The following is a 21,415-nucleotide window of genomic DNA, read 5'->3' as shown; positions in this document are numbered from 1 at the left end:
CAAACCTACTCCCAAAGTTTGAGGAAGCTGAGAAGCCAAAGAAGAGGCTGACACATCCAGTTTCTCAGAAAGAAACATTTAATAGGGACTTAGAAGCAGAAGCCATGTTTATGTCTCCATTGGTGAGACAAGATGGTGGATCTCCACACCGTTACTGCCAGACCCAGGGCTTACAGAGCACAAGGGAAGGGTGGTTCAGGTGGGATGTACAGGACAATTAAAGTAAAATGCCAGCAAATCTTGCCTTCTTGGCTTAAGGGCAAGATTTACAGTAAGTACCTGCTGTTATGCAAGAAACAATAGATAAACTGGAGTTAATCAGAAGGCAACATGGCAAATTAACTTCTAAAATGGAGTTGCTTTTGCCTGATATATAGAATCCTGATATTATTACCCACATACTGTTCAAAATACTCAAGCCTATTCTAAAATTATTAAGTAAAATAAACATGTAAGAGTAATGATAAGCGAATTCGTTATAAGTTTGAAATAGTGCTTCAGAGAGTTTGAGACATGGCAAAATGAATACCCTGACACATAAAGATTACACAAGATATGGCTTACAACCATAAACTTAAAGGCTATGTTCTCAGCAAAGTATGCCAGTATATTTTTAGGATAAAGAATACTTAACACTATGAATCTCAAGTTTCCAGGGTCATGGTATTCAGTCATCCAGGGTGCAATGCCATCAAGCCTCATAGAAATCCATCCACATCACACTGTAATTCTAACGTAATTATAGGATTATACAAACTCCCTTTACTAAGCCAAATCACCAGGACTAAAGAGCTATTTCAGATGCACTTTCCAATTCTGCCACCAGCACCATTTTACCACTTTGTCCACAGGTTACAAATACAATACGATCATGTAGCGATGTACTATTCTATGAACGCAGGCAGCCAGAGACAATAAGGCCTTTGAGGAACTAAGCAAAGAGAGTAAAACAGAGACTGCTGATGGTTCCCCAATATCCACTGCCTCCTCCTTCTTTAGTAATAGAAACCAGTTTGTGGCTAGACCCATGGCCATCCTTCCTCACAGCTAGTTGTGGCCATAACTAAATTTTTTCCAGAAGTGTGAGTGGGAAACTTCTAGGTCATGCTTTAAAAGCAAAACAACTGGCCCTCACTATCCATTTCTTCCTTTACTACTGGCTGAACTTTAGATATAATGTGAGAAGGGAAAGAGCCAGGTTAGACCATGAGATTGAAGCCATGTGGTAAAAATGGCAGAGCTATAACACAGAAGGAACAGGCGTCCCTGACACCATGGAATGGTATATTAGCCCTGGTCTTCTCACTCCAGGCCTGTTAAGTGAGACAGAAATAAACTTCTATTTTTAACTCATTATTATCTTGGTCTTTCCTACAGCATTCAAATCGCTTTCCTATCTCATACAAGAATGTAGTATCAGTACAGAAGTCCTGATGTAACAAATTCTAAAATTCAAGGCACTGGCTCAGTGATGGGGTAGCAGCATAGAGAGTGGCAAAGAAACATGACAGGAGAAATCTGATAACCTTCATCATGACATAACAAGACATTTGCTGCACTGCTCCCTATAAGAGAACGCGGACCATGCGCAAACAGAGCCTGAAACTCTAGTGAAACTTCCTGGAATATCTCAAAATATTGGTTTGTACTGAATGCTGCATGTTGCGTTTGGCAAAGTCTGGTTTTAAATAAAGTAAGTCAAACTAGGTGATTATTATACCATTTGAGGTTTTTATTTTTAATGTACATATTTTAAGCCATTTTTTGAACATGGAAAAATTAAGATTATTCATTTCTTCATTAATGAAACAAAAGTAAAGAATCTGATACAATGGCAGCAACTGGCAGACCACTAACATCATTCAGGTTAGAGACAAACACAGCCATCACTACAGAATCAGGAAGAAAGGATAGAACGCCAAAGAAAGGATGAAATGTCAAGACCTAGCTAATGACCAAATTTAGGAGAAAAGGAATAGGCAGGAGGCAGGATGACTCAAATTCTCTCAAAAGAGTAAGTAGAAGTGCCTGAAGCAAAGCTAATGATCAAAGAATAGTACTAGAAAGGGATAGAAACAGAAAACAGACATTACAGGAAGGGGGAAAGAGAGCAATAAAAGGACGGATGAAGAAAGAAGGCTAGATGTCTAACTTATTACAATAAAATCATTTACAAGTGTCTCTGTTACCAGAGAGTGAAAAGATAGAAGAGAAATGCCAAGTTGGAATGAAGCCTCCTGTCCCTGGTGGTTATACTTTACAAGGAAGGTGGATAACAACATTTTGCAACCAGATTCAGTTTGACACAATTAAGATGAATGACTGTCTGAAAGGCAAACTCATTTACCTCCTGGGAGACTCTACGCTACGTCAGTGGATCTACCACTTACCCAAAGTTGTAAAAAGTGGGTAGTTACTTTATATTCTCTTCGAAATTCAGGCTGGTTTTAAAGTACTTTTAATGAGGTCTCTATTCTCTCGTTTGAGCTATTTTGTTTTTTACTTCATTTAGCTTTCCGAATTTGAGCCTTTAAATTTAAAATGTATTTTATTCCATCTTTAATAAGAGATGTTGGTCCTCTTTTAAAATTCCAACGAAAACTTTACATTTTTGATTCATATTTTACATGTATGAACTGGTACTCTACCCTAGAGAGTGGAAAGACTCCAGTGAGCAATTATTTAGGTGGGTGGGTATTTTAAATGATACGACATTCTTTTCCATGAATATTAACCATCATCTTCTATTTAAAACAACATTTCTTTTTATCAGCACTGCAGTTTTTTGATCTTCATGAAACTGGAATTTTTAAGAAACATTTGCTTCTGGATGCAGAAAGACACACTCTGATTCAATGGAAAAAACATAGCCTTCCCTTCCTCACTTTCCAGCTCTACTCTCTGATAGATCATAATTATATCCCTCGGGAAATTGACCTGCTATCAGGTGACAAAAACACAGCCATCGTCATCACCTTTGGCCAGCACTTCAGACCATTTCCCATTGACATTTTTATTCGCAGGGCCATCGGTGTCCGAAAGGCTATTGAAAGACTGTTCCTAAGAAGCCCAACCACTAAAGTGATTATTAAGACAGAAAACATCAGGGAGATGCACATAGAGACAGAGAGGTTTGGAGACTTCCATGGCTATATTCAATATCTTATCATGAAGGATATTTTCAAAGACCTCAACATGGGCATCATTGATGCCTGGGACATGACCATTGCATATGGCACTAATAATATCCACCCGCCTGATCATGTGATTGGAAATCAGATTAACATGTTCTTAAACTACATTTGCTAAGGGATAAATACCATACAAAATCACTAAGAACCAATCTCTGCACATAACCCCACAGGTATTGTAAAGTAAATTTTATTCATTTTAGGAACGAAGGAAAACAAATTTAAAAGAATCCATTTTGGGAGGAAGGATATATAAGGACAATGACAACCAATATGGGATGCAAAACCAAGAGAATCACACATGAAAAAATGACTATACCATTCTGGTTCTGGTGCTTGTTTAAAACATTAAAAGGGTTTTTTAAAAGCCATGTTGTTAAACTGATTTGAAAATATCTGTACAAATTCATGATACTTTCCATTTCCAATATAGATGTTTTGTAGCTCTGTCTATTGAAAAGTCCTGGAAGCAATGATAACCCATTAGTAACAATCACTCTTAGGACCCTGACCGTGGTCTCTAAGAACCCTTCCTCAGTAAAAGAAAACAGGTATTCTTGAAGAAAAGGCTGATTCCAGGACTGGAACAGAAAATATATATGCCATGAGCTTGGACATCTTGTTATGCCAGAAAGCAAATAATCAAAGACAAATGGAATCATATCACGGAACAGAGGAGGTAACCCAAAGGAGTCTCTTCATTGGCCATAGATAGATTAGTTTAAGCATCAAAAAGACTAATGACTGTAGTTAATTGAAATACATAGTATATAAAATCCATGAGCTCATAATACTACTAAAAGAGATATTCAAGAATAAAAACAAAACCTCTCATGTGTCATTAAGTGGAGCTGGGTAAATCCTTATTTTGAAAATTGGCAACAACAGAGAAATACATGAACATTTATCCTTATTCCTGTTACAGAGAAAACCAATAACCCTAATAGATAAGGGAAAGTTCTTCTTTGTGGAAGAATTATAGCTAATGAATACAGAAAGAATGACAGAATTAGGAAATCACCATTTTAAAATTTCTAATTAGGTAAGTAAGTAAGGCAGAGATCATCAGTGAATGAACTTTTCTTAAAAGTCTGATTGGAACTTTACTATGGATATAGCAGCCTGTCACTTCTTAATCCACTGATCAAACTTAGCTTTATTAATAGCTAGGCAACCTGTCATTATGTCCTGCATGATTTGATACAATGTAAAGTATATAACACCACCTATGAAGGAGTATTCTTGCAATGCTTTTTCCCCTAGATAATCTCATCCAATGGCTCCAAAATTTTTATTTTCAGCTTTCCAGTCTAAGACCAACTTTACATGAGACATCTCTACTTCCACTTGACAGACCTCAAATACATCACATTAATGCCAAAAGAAATATCTCCTCTCTACCAAATTTTCACCTCTTTCTGTGATTCCATTTCTTGATCAATGATATTAGTACTCACTTAGTTTTCAAGCTGGAAAACCATATTTTGTTTAAATAAACAATTATTGTCATCTACTCTGTGCCACATGCTTGTTAGCCAATTTTGATACAAAGGAATGGGGCAAAAAGACCATCATCCTTAATCTAATGGAGAAGACCAAGCAGGTAGATTCAAAGCAATGCAGTATCACAAGAGTCAAGACGTTAGAGAAACACAGAAACAAACAAACAAAACCTGAACTCTATGATAGAGAGATGCTATGAAGTTTTATACAGGAAGTATTGCCTGGACTCATCCATGAAGAATGAGAGAGTCAAGTTGACAAGAAGGAAGGAGAGGAGAAGTAGGACAAACTTGTTGACAAAAGTCTCATTCAGGAAATGGCAAGAATTATGAAGCTTTAGTGACAAAAAGCAAATGCAGAGAGTTAATGAAAAGAAAGTGGGGAGGCAGCACCCAAATTATGAAAGATTTATATGACATGCTGAGGAATGTGGGGTTTATCCTAAAAGTAATGGGGAGTGGTTAAAGAATCATAATACAGACAGGACATGATTAGATTTGCCTCTCAGAAAGAGAAATGAGGCAAGATACTTAGAACTATGGTCAATGTGGCATAATGAAAACAATATGGAGATTGAAGTCAGACTTGGTTTTGAATTCCAGTGTATTCACTTACCAACTCAGCCAATTTAGGAATTTAATCTCTGAACTTCAATCTCTTCAATATTAAATTCAAAGCATTAAATTAGATGATATATGGAAAATGTTTACCTAGTTCTAGCACATGGTAATATTCAATAATTTTTCCCTTGAGGCAGCTCAATGAGAAGTTTCCATGATACCTGCAAATTTGACACAAATAACTTGAAGGAGAACCCTAACATTCACTGAAGAAAATAAAGGGAAGGAAGATATTGGGGAAAAGGGTGAAACGAATTTAGGTCTTAGTCATAATGAAGTGAAGGTTCCCATACAAATATCAAAATGCAGATGTCTTGTAGATAGAATATGAGTTTGAATTCAGGAGAGAGGTCTATAAGAAAGATGCTCAATTTGGAAGTCATCAATATATATAGGTGGCTGCTAAAGATGAGGATATGTTAATATTTTCTCATACACAAAGGGAACTCTCATACCCTCTTGGTGGGAATGTAAGTTGGTACAGTCATTATGGAAAACAGTATGGCAGTTCCTCAAAAAATTAAAAATAGAACTACCATATGACCTGGCAATCCCTCTGCTGAGTATCCCAAAGGAAATGAAATCAGCACTTCATAGAATATCTGCACTCTCATGCTCAATGCAGCATTGTTCACAATAGCAAAGATGTAGAAACAACATAAGTGCCCATCAACAGACGAACAGATAACTAATTGTGGTATATATGCACAATGGAATATCATTCAGCCTTATAAAAGGAGATGCTACTATATTTGCAATAACGTGGGTGAACCTGGAGGACGTTATGCTAAGTAAAATAACAATATTGAAGGAAAGAAATAATACTGAAAGAAAAATATTGCTTGATCTCACTTATATATGAAACTTAAAAATTACACATAGAAACAGAGTAGAATGGTGGTTATCCAGGCTGGGAGGAAGAAAAGATGGGAAGATGTGGGTCAAAGGGTACAAAGTTGCAGTTCTACTGGGTGAATGTCTAGAGAGCTAATGTACAGCATGAGGACTATAGTTAATGTTGCATATAGAAAATTTGCTGAAAAACTAGATTTTAGGTATTCTACCCCAATAAAAAAGGTAATTGTGCAGTGGGGAATATGTTAATTTCTTGACTATAGTGATCATTTCACTGTGCATATATATATCAAAACATCACACTTGTATGCCTTAAATGTATGTGATTAAAAACATACATACATAAAATTTCTTTTAAAAATATCCCACACACAAGACAAATATGTGTTCAAATACATCAGTCTCTCAAGCCTTTGCACCACTCTACATGCTGCTCCTTCTGACTAGAATGTCCTCCTGCCCCTCCTTCCACTTGCCAAACTCCCCATCACCCTTTAAAACCCAGTTTGAATTTTATTTCTTTTGTGAAGCTTCCCCTGACATCCCCAGAAAGAATAATGTTTCCTGGCCAGGCACAGTGGCTCACGCCTCTAATCCCAGCATTTTGGGAGGTGGGTGGATCACCTGAGGTCAGGAGTTCAAGACCAGCCAGGCTAGTCTCGAACTCCTGACCAAAAAGGTGAAACCCCATCTCTACTAAAAATACAAAAATTAGCCAGGCATGGTGGCAGGTGCCTGTAGTCCCAGCTACTTGAGAGGCTGAGACAGGAGAATTGCTTGAACCTGGGAGGCAGAGGTTAGAGTGAGCCAAGATCACGCCACTGCACTCCAGCCTGGGCGATGGAATGAGAGTCCATCTCAAAAACAAAAACAAAAACAATGTTTCCACAGTGTTTTTGCATTTGCTCCATAATAGAAACAGAAACATGTATTTTTAAAAGTATCTGTCATCTCTAATAGATTGTAAACATCTTGAGGAAAGACTAAGTTTTCTTTCTTTTTCCCCCAAAGAGAACTTTACTAAAACATTTACCGTCTCTTTAGAAAGATGTTTTACCATTTCTTTAGAAAGCTCCAGAATTTACAACCAGGAATAAGTGTTAATGGAATAAGAACCAATAAGAGGAAAGCATATGAGGCTGAAAGTTACTTTATTATTCATACTAATTCAATAGGCTCACAGAATGAACCCTTTTACCAAATTAGGGGGGAAAGCATTTTCTGTAAAGTACCTTTAGAAAAATACATATGCTTTGAAAAATGGTTATCAAAATTTAACAACTGTCATATAAAAGGTTCATAAAATGTGTGTGGATGTGCCTGTCAAGATTGGGGGTCAATTCTGTCATCCCATCTGCAACCTTGGTCACGTTACGCCTAGACATCCTGGTTTTGTTTTTGGGGTTGTGATCTCATAAGAAAAGGAAATCTGGAAATCTTGTCCCTGTTATTAACATGCATGTCATTACTAATAAGAGTGGTTTGTTGGTATGCGAAACAGATTGTAAAAGCTGTCATTTTGCATGAGATTAGCTAGGGTAATACTTCTTTATAGCATGAATGTGTAAATGTTCAAAATTTCACAGTAAACTCAAGAAATTAATTTCTAGTTCTCTCATCTTGTATCCAATGTAAGTGCAAATTAATTTCCATTGACCTTCCTGGCTGAGGTAAGTAAATTTGCAAATATAGAGTATAAAAAGAATAGAGGGAAAAAAAGCTTCATTTTTATTCCCCAAAAACATTTCTGCTAATTCACAGCCCTTCCCTAGATGAGTCAAGATTTTTGACACTCTTAGGTGTCACCACAGAGCAAAAGACACCTCAGTACAAAGTGATGGTCTCCCCAATTCTCAATTCCCCCTTCTATCTATTCAATTTCCAACAATTAAGATTTCAAAGTCCAAATATATCCAAAAGATCTTCAGACATCCGGACAAGAACCCCATTCACAAAAACAAGGTACCCCTACATACAGTAAAAACATTCCCTTTTTGTCAAGGTTTATTTTTCCAGTCTTCACCTGAGGCCAGTAGCTGGCAGCATCTTCTTTAAAGATAGGGGTTTCCTTCATTGAAATATTCCATGTGGTCCCTAGGCTATCTAGGCATGATTTACAGCCTAAAGGTATAACACTTAGAGCACAGCGCAATGGCTGTGGGCTGAACGTGCTGATCCTAAAGTTTTCTACCTCTCAGCAGATCTTGACGCAGATGCTGAGCACAGTGATTCCCGCCACTGCTCCTGGTCTCTAAGCCTGAACTGTGTTAACTGCAGCTCTTGGTATGGAAAATGGAGTGCTGATGTGAAGATGAACACCAAATAGCAGAGAGGCACATTCAACCCAATACTGATACCTGGAGTGTGGGAACACTTGGTTCCATCATCGCATACTGCAGAGCCTGCTCCAACCTCACAGGAGGCCAAGACATCGAGGCACCTAAGCAACTTGTGAACTTGTTCCCAGCATTCCTAAGAGTCACATCCATGGCACGTGCCTCTTCCTGGTACTTGTGTGGCTATAACAAAGAGGAGGACTCACAGATGCAAAGCTGTGAGAGCAGAGCCACCAGGGGTGCAGCTGGGGCCTCTGGTGGGGCATGGTTCACGAAGGCTGCTAAGTGGTCTGTGTGCCACTTTGGTGTCAGCTTCCCACCAAGCCTCCTTCTCCCCCTACTTCCTGACCCCTAACCTCTTGTTTCTCTATTCTCCTCCAATCCACCAGAGTGGAGGAAGCATCCTCCATGGAGATGCACAGCTGTGACCCCAGCTCCATCCTTGGAACCATTTTATTCATCCTTGGTCCTTAACAGTGGGCCCAGCACATAGTAGAAGCAATAAATATTTGTCAAATAAGTGATGCTGTACCTCTGTATATCTAGAACATGACATAAAACAGAAGATAAATGGTAGTGTCCATAAAAAAGGGACACAGCACATTTCAGAAATTAATCAAAAATAAATCTTCCATGAACTGAGAGAAGGAAGAATCAAAATAAAACAGAGACCAAAATGCTGTGTTTATAGTGAGAATAATCACGGAAACTTCTTTCCACCTCCTGTAAGGGAGGAGGGATGTGGAGCTGACATTATCTTATAGGGAGGGGACAAATACTATAAGAAGCAGAAAACCTGGATTTTCCAAAACATTTACATACAGCCACAAATCACTTTGTCTTCAATTTCCCTCCTTTTTGATTATGCTAATGATATATACTGAGAACCTGAAAGATCCCAAAGGAGAAGATATTGAAGCAGCTGTGAAGAAGAACAAGGCTCTGGTCTGAGAATCCTTCATTCAATAAACACTTATTTACTCATCAACTATTACATGGCAGGCCTTGAGATGGGGACACAGCACTGAATAGGACAGGTGTGGTCCCTGTCCTCATTAACGATGATAGAGAATACCAGTAAGTTTCAGGCTACTGCAATACCGCATGATGCCTGCTATGAAAGGTCACCCACCCCAGAGATGAGGGCACGAGGAAAGCGTCCCAGAGGAAGTGATATCTAAGCAAGACTAGAAGAAGAAGTAGGGCTAGGGGAGGCAGAAGAGGACGGACAGAGAAAGCAACCCAGAGGGAAAGGTGTGAAAGCATTTCAGAAGGAACAGCATGTACAAAAGGGACCATCTTTTCATGTGGCTTTGTGTGCAGTTCCTCTCCTTGTGTGCACTCTTATTTTCAGAAAAGATGATTTACAAAATACCGTGGCACTTCTGTTAAGGCTCATTATATAGATCATTTTTACAACTGTCAGAATTCCAAAAAAGTTTTTAAATAACAATAATAACATTAAGGCTTACTTTCTCCACTTATGGAATAAAATCTATCTCAGAATTCAACCTATCCCAGGTCAGACCAAGAGCATAGCATTAAATAGTCTGATGATGAATTATAGACAAGTAGGCTTTCTTTAATTGGGAAATATTTGATATTCCTTCATTTTACTCATAATTTTGTAAACTGAGAGACCAAGGTAAGCAAAATGGATAGAGTTAAACCTGTTTTCTCTTAACTTGTGACTCCTACTAAATTCTGAATTGCTCTTGAGTAGGCTCTTGAGTATCCTACCCTTGCTTGAATGTCCCTACTACACCTAGTATAGAGTCCAGGAGCTTTGGTGTGCTCCTCAGTCTCTCCACCAGCCCTAGGATTGCATTCAAATACAAATAACAGCAACAGCGAACCCCCACCCCAAACACAACCGAGAGATAGGGCTGCAGAAGCGTTAGATCTCAGGCTTAATCCAATAGTTCAAATAATTAACTGTAGGGCCCTGGTTGGGAAGAAAAGGAAATTGGAACCAGAAGGAGTCTGATAAGATGAAAGAAAAGGGAAGAAACAAGAAAACAGTTGGATTTAACCTTAAATCCAGCAACTGCCTGGATTTGAATTTTGACTCGTAGTTATTGTGTGGCTATAGGCAAACGACTTAATATCTTCTTGCTCAATTCCTTAATCTGTAAAAGGAACATAAGACTAACCTCCTAGCATCCACTGTTTGCCCCATAGTCACTGAATGATCAGGTATCTGGCTAAATCTTCATCTTTTCCCAAAACCCTTTCATCAGCCCCCTCTAAATCAATTGAAAATTGAAGTTTTCTGGTGATTTTTCTTTTGAAATACCAGTACCTGCAAATCTAACGTGTTTTGACAACCCACTTTGAGAGACATACCCTGAGCCTTGTTATCACCTGAATTGTCTCCTGTAGTAAGACTGCCCTTTCACATGACTTTCTTCTAACCACAGCCTCTTACTCTTTATTTCTTATAAGCTCACTCTCATTGCACCTCCCAGAAACTCTGAATTCAGTCACACATTCAGTAAACAAAAATAGATCGAATGCCAGGCACTATTTTCTTGTCTCTTGCCTTTTCTTTCATCTTCTCAGACTCTTTCTGGTTCCAATTTCCTTTTCTCCCTAACCAGGGCCCTACAGTTAATTATTTGAACTATTTTCTCAGCTACACCCTCAGATTCACTGAACACGTGTTTTTCTGTTTGAAGTCTCAGTTTCCTCAAAGGAAAGCATATATTAATTCTTAATTTGTCTCTTGGACAGTTTCATCTTTCTGAAGGTTAAAGAAGTAATAAGAAAAATTGTTTCCCTGGATCTTACACATTACTGGAGGTTACAAGTTAATTTGTATTCTCACCTCATACCACATATCAAATAAATCCTGGGTTATTTATAGATTCAACTTTTTTAAAAATCCAACTATTACAACAAACTCAGGGGATATAGTTCTCATAAGCTCTTCTTTAAAAAATATGTAAAAGACTAGCTTCAGCTAAACAAGAGATAAATGATAAAGACTCTTATAAACAGAATAATGACAAGCACTGAATCCACTTAATTATAGCACTAACCAAAGAACAAAATAAAACAAAACTATGGAGATTATAAATGGAAAACAATGTAAATATTATATACTATGTCATTACAGAAATGTTGTAAATAAAAGTTGGTGAAGGACAGGTGGAGATACTTCCTTATCATTTTTTTATTGCGTTTTAGGTTTTGGGGTACATGTGAAGAACATGCAGGATCGTTGCATAGGTACATACATGGCAATGTGGTTTGCTGCCTTCCTCCCCATCACCTATATCTGTCATTTCTCCCCATGTTATCCCTCCCCAACTCCCCACCCCCCGCTGTCCTTTTAGCCTCATGTTAAAAGATACTGCTTATTAACAACATATATATAAATATAGATATAGTTTGTTAAAACATGTTTTTAAGAAAATAGATGTAAACACAAAGAAAAATAAGCAAAAATATAGAGAGGAAAAAATTGGAGCAAGGAGGTATAAATAAATATTTTAGTCATTTGTTCATGCTAGGGAGTAAACACTGCTGAATAAAGAAAAGATGAAGTATTTTACGTAAGTGTATTATATATATAAATTTTTATGTTATTTAAAGAAAATCATGGCTGAGCATGGTGGCTCATGCCTGTAATCCCAACAGTTTGGGAGGCTGAGGTGGGAGGATCACTTTAGCCCAGGAGTTTGAGACCAGCCTGGGCAACATAGTGAGACCTCATTCCTACAAAGTAACAAAAAATTAGCTGGGTGTGGTGGTGCATGCTGATGGTCCCAGCTACCTGGGAGGCCAAGGCAGGAGGATCACTTGAGCCCAGGAGATGAAGGCTGCAGTGAACCATGATAGTGTCACTGCACTACAGCCTGGCCAATAGAGTAGCCCTGTCTCAAAAAAGGAAAGAAAGAAAAACACAAGAATAAAAACACAAACCTTTCTATTTATCAGAACATGGGTATGTTTTAAACTTCAATGTAGTAATTCCATTTCCAGGATGCAAGTACAAGCTTATATTTTCAATAGGAAAAGATTGGGAAAATCTATAATAGCAAAAGATTGGGGAAATCTATATGTACAGCAGTAAGAGACTGCTTATTCATAAAGTGGAATGTTGTGCATCCATCTTAATGGATGACTGAGGAAGTTCAATATGTACTGAAATGAAAAGACATTCAAAATACATCATTACATAAAAAAGCAAGGTGCAGAACAATGCATTTTATGTAAAAATGAAAATATACGTGATATATGCATGTACACATGCATATGTACACAGGCTCTAGAAAAGTATTTATAAAGAAGATTAGAGTGATTAATTTGGGGAAGAAAACTATGTGGCAGGAGACAGGAACTAAAGAGAGATTTATCTCCATGCTTCATTCTTTTTTGTGTCTTTTGAATTTTGTACCATGTTCACATGATACCCATTCAAAATTTAATGAATTTTTACAAAAATGTCTTTGCATTTCACTGTTGAAAATGCTAATTTTTTATTATGATTTTTCCTTTCATTCTATTAAGACTCAGAAATACTGCAATATTTCTTAATAATTACTTCTTTCAATTTGCTATTGTAATAATTTTTTAATCAAATAATTTTTTCTTAGCCATATATTTTTAGGTTCAATGGATTTTCTAAATGGGTTTTTAACATCCTATGGAATAAGTGGTTAAAGTACAAATGGAACAACTGACTCATGTGATTTACTCAAAACTTTCAGCATTTGAATTATGGCCAATTTCTAGATTGAACACTTCAGTAGTTATATATGAATAAAGATATAAATGCATTATTAAGGTTAATGAAATAAGGACAGGTTCAGCTGCATACACATAATAAGTCACATTCTCTGCCATTTCACTTTTGGTGAGGACAAGAGATGCCTATCTTTCTTCATCATAGGTATACCTTCCTAATATTCTCTTCTACCATGAAGCACCATCGTGTCCAGAAGTTTGAACAGCAGAGACTAAGCTGAGAATAAAGGAAATCATGGAGAAGCTAGACCAGCTGATCCCACCCAAATCTTTCACCCACGTCAACACCACCAGCAGCGCCGCACACAGCACAGCCACCATTCTCAACCCTTGAGACACGTACTGCGGCCAGCTGGACATCCTACTGGAGTTGAGGGGCCACTTGGGACACAGGAAGCAATATGGCGGGGACTTCCTGAGGGCCAGGATGTCCTCCCCAGCCCTGACGGCAAGTGCTTCAGGAAAGGTCTTCAACTTCAACAATGGCACCAACCTGGTCAGCTTCACTTTGTTCTGGGGGAGCCAGGTCTCCCCATCCCTGCTGCTCACCCACCCCAGTGAAGGAGCATTGACTTTCTGGAAGGCGAGACGCCAGGACTGTGACAGGATCATCTTATGGGCCAGTTTTCCAGTGGCACCTCTCAGGTCAATACTGATGGTGCTCTGGTTTCAAACTCATAAATGCTGAATTGTACCAGCACCTGCATACCCAAGAAGCCTTCTGCTGCATGAGGCCTCAACATGTTCCCTGTGAGGCCCTAGCCCGTGTGACTATCAGAGACATAGCACAGAAGGGCAGAGCTTTTTACATAAAATAAACAATCCTTCCAACACAATGTGCAAATAGACAGGATATTTTCCTATAACAACTGTCCCAATCACTTTAATTAACAGTGAACAGGGCAATCTTTGTATCAAAATACACATTGGTTACCAGCCTTGTTCTCCCAAAGGCCACAATCCTTTCAGGTGACCTTCCCCACACAGCTGCTCTCTTTAGTCCTTCAAGCCTAAGGATGGATGGCTCCCTACTGTTGCAAGCCCCAGAGTGCTGCATCACCCCTTGTTGGTTTCCTTTACCCTTTATTAAACTTACCTGGCTACCAAGTTTGACCCTGTCATCCATTTCCTGCTGGGACCCTGACTGACCCAGAGGAAGCTTCATGTGAAATGTACTGAAAGTGTTCACAAAACTGACAGAAGACAATATGGCTGGGAATTAGACTGTGGGGTGGGGGGGACACAGGGGGAAAGTGACAAAAGATAAGGCAGGAAGGTGTCCAGGGCCAGCCATGGAAAATCTGTTAAAGGAGTTTGCATTTTATTTTAAGTAAAACAGGAAGCTATCCAAGTGTCCCATTCAGAAACATTTTTCCTTTTTCTTATTAACTTGTATCTTATTGAACTTAAACACACACACTATCCAAAACATCAAATCGAGTTCACTGTAGCATCAACTATACCAAAAAACTTCCGCACTTTCTACCATGCTCTCCCCTCTCCTAGATGCAACCACTTTGAATTATTTTAACTGTTTTAAACTATGGTATGAGTCTGTTTTGCACTGCTATAAAGGAATACCTGAGAGTGGGTACTTTATAAAGAAAAGAGGCTCATTGGCTCGTGGTCCCACAGGCTGTACAAGCATGGCACCAGCATCTGCTTCTGGCGAGGCCTCAGGAAACTTCCACTCATGGAAAGCAAAAAAGGAGCCAGCATGTCACATGGCAGGAGAGGGAGCAGGACAGAGAGGAGGTGCCGGGCTTCCTTAAACAACCTGCTATCACCTGAACGCATTACCACCCAAAGCCACAGGGAGGGCACCAGGCCATTCATGAGGGATCAGACCCTATGACCCAAACACCTCTCATCAGGCCCCACCTTCAACTGTGGGGATCACTTTTCAACATAAAATGTAGAGGGGATAAATATCCAAACCATATCAACGATTTACCTCCACGCTTTTTAAATATCATGTTTATGTATCTTCTTCAGCTGTATGAATCTCAATTTTCTAAACAAATGATGAGTTGGGTTTTTTAGGTGAAAGAAGCCCAGAAGCAATCCAGGGCTGAGACAGCAGCGCCCCATTATGTCATCAAGGCCCTCTCTGAGACCCCTTTTTCTGCTCAGCCTCCTTGACATATGACTTTCTTTCTCATGTTTATGGCCTTGGAGTCTCAAGAGAGATGCGCTCCCTCTGGCTATGCAACTGTGTTCCGGGCAAGAAGAGGAAGCGCTAAGAGTGAGAGGCGAAGGCACATTCCAGACACATCGCCCATTTCTAACAAGGCTTCCTAGAAGCCCCACCCAGTGACTTCTGATCACACGGAACTGGCCAGAATGTGTAACACAACCACTCTTACTGACAATAAAAGCAGGAAAATACATATATTTTTTCCAGTAAGCACGTTGTCACCCTACATTGTTAGTAGAAAGAATTCTGAGTAGGTCACCAACAATGTTTATAACACTGTTATTTCTTGGTTTATCTATGTTGATATTTTCTATTAATTTCCTAGGTTGGTAGTAGAAGATTTCATTCTCTTCACACAGTTCATTTTCCTTTACTACATTTTCTCGTTATAATTATGTATAGTTTTCAAATCAAGTTAGTGTTTGCATTACTAATTAAATTTTACTATCTGTTGAGCCAAGTAGTACACCTTCCTTTCTCTGCCTGAAAAGTTATAAATTTTTTTGGTTTTCCTAAAATTAATAATTGCCTTTTTTCATTTGCTTGGTTTTCTATGTATTTATCTTTAATTTGTCCACATCTTCTATCATATCTGCCAAATTTGTTTTCCAAAATAGCAGCACTATCAGATAATGTGCCAAGGTCTCTATCCCTGTAGAAATCTTTCCCAGAGCCCTTTATTCATCTATTCCTGTCGGAAATGATTGCTTTCTAACTGGATCAGCTATAGACATGAGACTCCAAGGCACCACTGCCCTAGGAAACATCTATTGTCTTCTGAGCTCATTGCTCACTTGGCCCAAGCATATCTTCTAAAAACTTTCTGAGAAAGGGAGAAAAAGGCTGGGTGTGGTGGCTCACATCTGTAATCCTAGCATTTGGGAGCCTCAGGCAGAAGGATCACTTTGAGACCAGCTTGGGCAACCAAGGGAGACCCCCATATCTATAAAAAAATTAAAAATTAGCTGGGCACAGAGGTATGCACCTGTAGTCCCAGCTACTTGGGAGGCTGAAGTGGGAGGATCACATAAGCCCAGGAGTTCGAGGCTACAGTGAGCTATGACTATGATCATGCCACTGCACTCCAGCCTGGGTGACAGAGCAAGACCCTGTCTCAAATAAATAAATAAAATAAAATTTTATTTTTACTTCTTGCATATCTAAAAATATCTTTATTCTACCTTTACATTTGTTGGATTATTTGGCTGCATTTAGAATTCTGATTTGTAATAATTTCCCATAAGAATTTGAAAGTCTATTACTTTCTGGCATTTTGTAACTACAGAGTTCAGTGCCATTGTTTCATAATACATGCTATGTCATCTGTTTTTCTCTCTTTTTTCTTAAAATCATCTCTTTAAAATGGTGTTATAATATGTCTTTGAGTAGGTAGGATTAGGGACTCACTCTTTTTTAACTTTTATTTTAAGTTCAGGGGTACACGTGCAGGTTTGTTACACAGGTAAGCTTATGTCATGGGAGTTTGTTGCACAGCTTATTTCATCAATAGTTATTTTTCCTGATCCTCTCTCCCTCCTCCCACACTCCCACGCTCTACCCCCGAATAGGTCCCAGTGTGTGTTGTCCCTCTCTATGTGCCCATGTGTCCTCGTCATTTAGCTCCCACATATAAGTAAGAATGTGTGGTATTTGGTTTTCTGTTTCTGTGTTAGTTTGCTAAGGATAATGGCCTCCAGCTCTATCCATGTCTATGCAAAGGACATGATCTAATTCTTTTCTATGGCTCCATAGTATTCCATGGTGTGTACGTACCACATTTTATTTAGCCAGTCTATCACTGATGGGCATTTGGGTTAATTCCACCTCTTTGCTGTTGTGAGTAGTGTTGCAACAAGCATATGCATGCATGTGTCTTTATCAGAATGATTTATATTCCTTTGGGTACATACCCAATAATGGTACTGCTGGTTCGAATGGTATTTCTGTGTTTAGGTCTTTGAGGAATTGCCGCACTGTCTTCCACAATGGCTGAACTAATTTACACTCCTACCAACAGTGTAAAAGCATTTATTTTTCTCCACAATCTTGTCAGCATGGTTTTTCTTTTTTTTTTTTTTTTTTTTTTTGGACTTTTTATAATAGCCATTCTGACTGGGGTGAGATGGTATCTCATTATGGTTTTGATTTGCATTTCTCTAATAATCAGTAAGCTTTGTTTTCATATGTTTGTTGGCCACATGTATGTCTTTTTTTGAAAAGTTTCTCTTCACATCCTTTGCCCACTTTTTAATAGGGTTGATTTTTTTTCTTGTAAATTTGCTTAAGTTCCTTATGAATACTGGATATTAGACCTTTGTCAGATACACCGCTTGCAAAAATTTTCTCTCAATCTGTAGGTTGTCTGTTTACTCTGTTGATAGGGTTTGTTTTTTGTTTTGTTTTTTGTTGTGCTCTTTAATTAGATCCCATTTGTCAATTTTTGCTTTTGTTGCAATTGCTGATGAAATCTTTGCCTGTGCATATGTCCTGAATGGTATTGCCTAGATTTTCTTCTGAAGTTTTTATAGTTTGGGCTTTTACATTTAAAGATGGTCTTTAACCCATCTTGAGATAATTTTTGTATAAGGTGTAAGAAAGGAGTCCAGTTTCAATCTTCTACATATGGCTAGCCAGCTATCCCAGCACCATTTATTGAATTGGGAATCCTTTCTCCATTGCTTGTTTATGTCAGGGCTGTAAAGAATCAGACGGTTGTATGCATGCAGTTTTATTTCTGAGTTCTCTATTCTGTGCCATTGGTCTGTGTATCTGTTCTTATACCAGTACCATGCTGTTTTGGTTACTGTAGCCCTGTAGTATAGCTTGCAGTCAGGTAGCATGATGGCTCCAGTTTGTTGTTTTTGCTTAGGACTGCCTTGGCTATTCAGGCTCACTTTTGGTTCCATATGAATTTTTAAATAAATAGTTTTTTCCAGTTCTGTGAAGAATCTCAATGGTAGTTTAATAGGAATAGTATTGAATCTATAAATTGCTTTGGGCAGTATGGCCATTTTAACAATATTGACTCTTCCTATCAGTAAGCATGAAATGTTTTCCCATTTGTTTGTGTCAGCTCTGATTTCTTTGAGCAGTGTTTTGTAGTAGAGATCTTTCACCTCCCTAGTTAGCTGTATTCCTAGGTATTTTATTCTTTTTGTGGCAGTTGTGAATGGGAGTTTGCACCTCTTTGGCTCTTGGCTTCACTGTTGTTGCTGTGTAGGAATGCTAGTGAATTTTTGTACATTGATTTTTTTATTCTGAGAGTTTGTTGAAGTTGTTTAAAAGCTTAAGAAGCTTTCAGGCTGAGACCATGGAGTTTTCTAGATATAGGATCATGTCGTCTGCAAACAGGGATAGTATGACTTCCTCTCTTCCTATTTGGATGTCCTTTATTTATTTATCTTGCCTGCTTGTCCTGGCCAGGACTTCCAACACTTTATCAAATAGCAGTGGTGAGAGAGATGGCATTCTTGTCATGTGTTGGTTTTCAAGGGGAATGCTTCCAGCTTTTGCCCATTCCGTATCATGTTGGCTCTGGGTTTGTCACATATGGATCTTATTTTAAGGTATGTTCCTTCAATACCTAGTTTATTGAGAGTTTTTAACATGAATGGATGTTGAATTTTATGAAGAGCCTTTTCTGCATTTATTGAGATAACCATGTAGTTTTTGTCTTTAGTTCTTTTATGTGATGAATCACATTTATTGACTTGTGTATGTTGAACTAACCTCGCATTCCAGGGATAAAGCCTACTTAATCATTGTGGATAAGATTTTCAATGTGAGGCTGTCTTCAATTTGCCAATATTTTGCCCAGGATTTTTGCATCAATGTTCATCAAGAATATTGGCCTGAAATTTTCTTTTTTTGTTGTCTCTCTGCCAGGTTTTGGTGTCACGATAATGCTGGCCTCATAGAATGAGTTAAGGAGGAGTCCCTCCTCCTCAATTTGTTCAAACAGTTTTAGTAGGAATGGTACTAGCTCTTCTTTGTACATCTGGTAGAATTCAGCTGTGAATCTGTCTAGTCCTGGGCTTTGTTTCTTTTTTTTTTTTTTTTTTTTTCTGGTTGGTAGGTCATTTATTACTGCCTCAATTTCAGAGCTTGTTACTGGTCTGTTCAGGGATTCAATTTGTTCCTGGTTCAGTCTTGGGAGTGTGTGTATGTCCAGGAATTTATCCATTTCTTCTAGATTTCCTAGTTTATGTGCATAGAGGTGTTTATAATATTCTGTGGTGATTATTTGTATTTCTTTTGGATCAGTGGTAATATCCCCCTTGTCATTTGTGATTGTGTTTATTTGAATCTTCTTCTCTTTTTTCTTAGTCTAACTAGTGGTCTATTTTATTAATTTTTTCAAAAAACCAGCTCCTGTATTTGTTGATCTTTTGAAGGGTTTTTTGTGTCTCAAGCTCCTTCACTTCAGCTCTGATTGTGGTTATTTCTTGCCTCTTGTAGCTTTGGGATTTGTTTGCCCTTGGTTCTCTAATTCTTTTAGTTGTGATGTTAGGTTGTTAATTTGAGATCTATCTAACTTTTTGATATGGGTGTTTAGTGCTATTAATTTCATTCTTAACACTGCCTTAGCTGTGTCCCAGAGAGTCTGGTATGTGGCACATTTGTCCTCATTAGTTTCAAAGAACTTCTTGATTTCTGCCTTAATTTCATTATTTACTCAAAAGTTATTGAGGAGCAGGTTATTCAATTTTCATGTAACTGTATGGTTTTGGGTGAATTTCTTATTTGAGTGAATTTCTTATTCTAATTTGATTGTGATGTGGTCCAAGAGACTATCTGTCATGATTTCAGTTCTTTTGCATTTGCTGAAGAGTGCTTTACTTCCAAATATGTGATTAATTTTAGAGTATGTGCCACGTGGCAATGAAAATAATATATATTGTTTCTGGGTGGTCAGTTTCATAAATATCTATCAGGTCTATTTGATCTGGTACTGAGTTCAGTTCCTGAACACCTTTGTTAATTTCTGCCTCGACGATCTGTCTAATACTGTCAGTGGGGCATTAAAGTTTCCCACTATAATTGCATGAGAGTCTAAGTCTCTTTGAAGGTCTCTAAGAACTTGCTTTATGAATCTGAGTGCTCCTGTGTTGGGTGCATATGTATTTAAATTAGCTAGATCTTCCTATTGAATTGAACCCTTTACCATTATGTAATGCTCTTCTTTGTCTTTCTTTTTTAAAAACAAAAAATGTTTCTTGGTTTAAAGTCTTTTCGGTTAGAAACTAGGATTGCAACCCCTACTTTTTTCTGTTTTCCATTTGCTCAGTAGATTTTTCTCCATTCCTTTATTTTGAGCCTACATGTGTCACTGCATGTGAGATGGATCTCTTGAAGACAGAATACCCATAAATCTTGGATCTGTATCCAGCTTGTCACTCTGTGTCTTTTAATTGGGGCATTTAGCCCATTTACATTCAAGGTTATTATTGATATGTATGGATGTGATTCTGTCATCACGATGTTGGCTGGTTATTTTGCAGACTTGTTTATGTGGTTGCTTTATAGTGTCACTGGTCTGGTACTTCAGTGTGTTTTCTTAGAGGCTGGTAATAGTCTTTCCTTTCCATATTTAGTGCTTCCTTCAGGAGCTCTTGTAAAGCAGGTCTGGTGGTAATAAATTCCCTCAGTGTTTGCTTGTCAGAAAAGGATCTTATTTCCCCTTCATTTATGAAACTTAGTTTGGCCAGACATGCAATTCTGGTTTGGAATTTCTTTTCTTTAAGAAATGTTGAATATTGGCCCTCAATCTCCTCTGGCTTGTAGGGTTTCAGCTGAGAGGTCTGCTGTTAGTCTGATGGGCTTCCCTTTGTATGTGAACTGGCCTTTCTCTCTGGCTGCCTTTAACGTTTTTTCTTTCATTTTGACCTTGGAGTATCTGACAATCATGTGTCTTCAGGATGATCTTTTTGTGAAGTATTTTACTGGGGTTCTCTGCATTTC

At 38.2% G+C, this 21,415-nt stretch overlaps 2 protein-coding genes across 5 annotated transcripts in view; one reads left to right on the top strand and one right to left on the bottom strand.

Annotated features, from left to right (window-relative positions):
- LOC105729592 (NXPE family member 4) overlaps positions 1 to 4,704 on the top strand; it is a 75,689-nt gene extending 70,985 nt beyond the window's left edge. For all 4 annotated transcript variants that reach the window (XM_064375440.1, XM_064375443.1, XM_064375441.1 and 1 more), the window contains 2 exons: positions 2,193 to 2,405; positions 2,774 to 4,704. In XM_064375440.1, the coding sequence (XP_064231510.1) occupies positions 2,193 to 2,405; positions 2,774 to 3,309 (749 nt within the window). In that variant the 3' untranslated portion in view covers positions 3,310 to 4,704. The remainder of the gene's footprint in view (positions 1 to 2,192; positions 2,406 to 2,773) is intronic.
- NXPE2 (neurexophilin and PC-esterase domain family member 2) overlaps positions 1 to 21,415 on the bottom strand; it is a 200,021-nt gene that overhangs the window by 132,009 nt on the left and 46,597 nt on the right. The gene's annotated exons all lie outside the window — the stretch shown is intronic.

Source organism: Aotus nancymaae, unplaced genomic scaffold, assembly GCF_030222135.1.
Source record: "Aotus nancymaae isolate 86718 unplaced genomic scaffold, 86718_ANA_hifiasm-v0.15.2.pri h1tg000012l, whole genome shotgun sequence".
NCBI classification, from domain to species: Eukaryota; Metazoa; Chordata; class Mammalia; order Primates; family Aotidae; genus Aotus; species Aotus nancymaae.
This window is presented reverse-complemented; position numbering and strand designations above follow the sequence as displayed.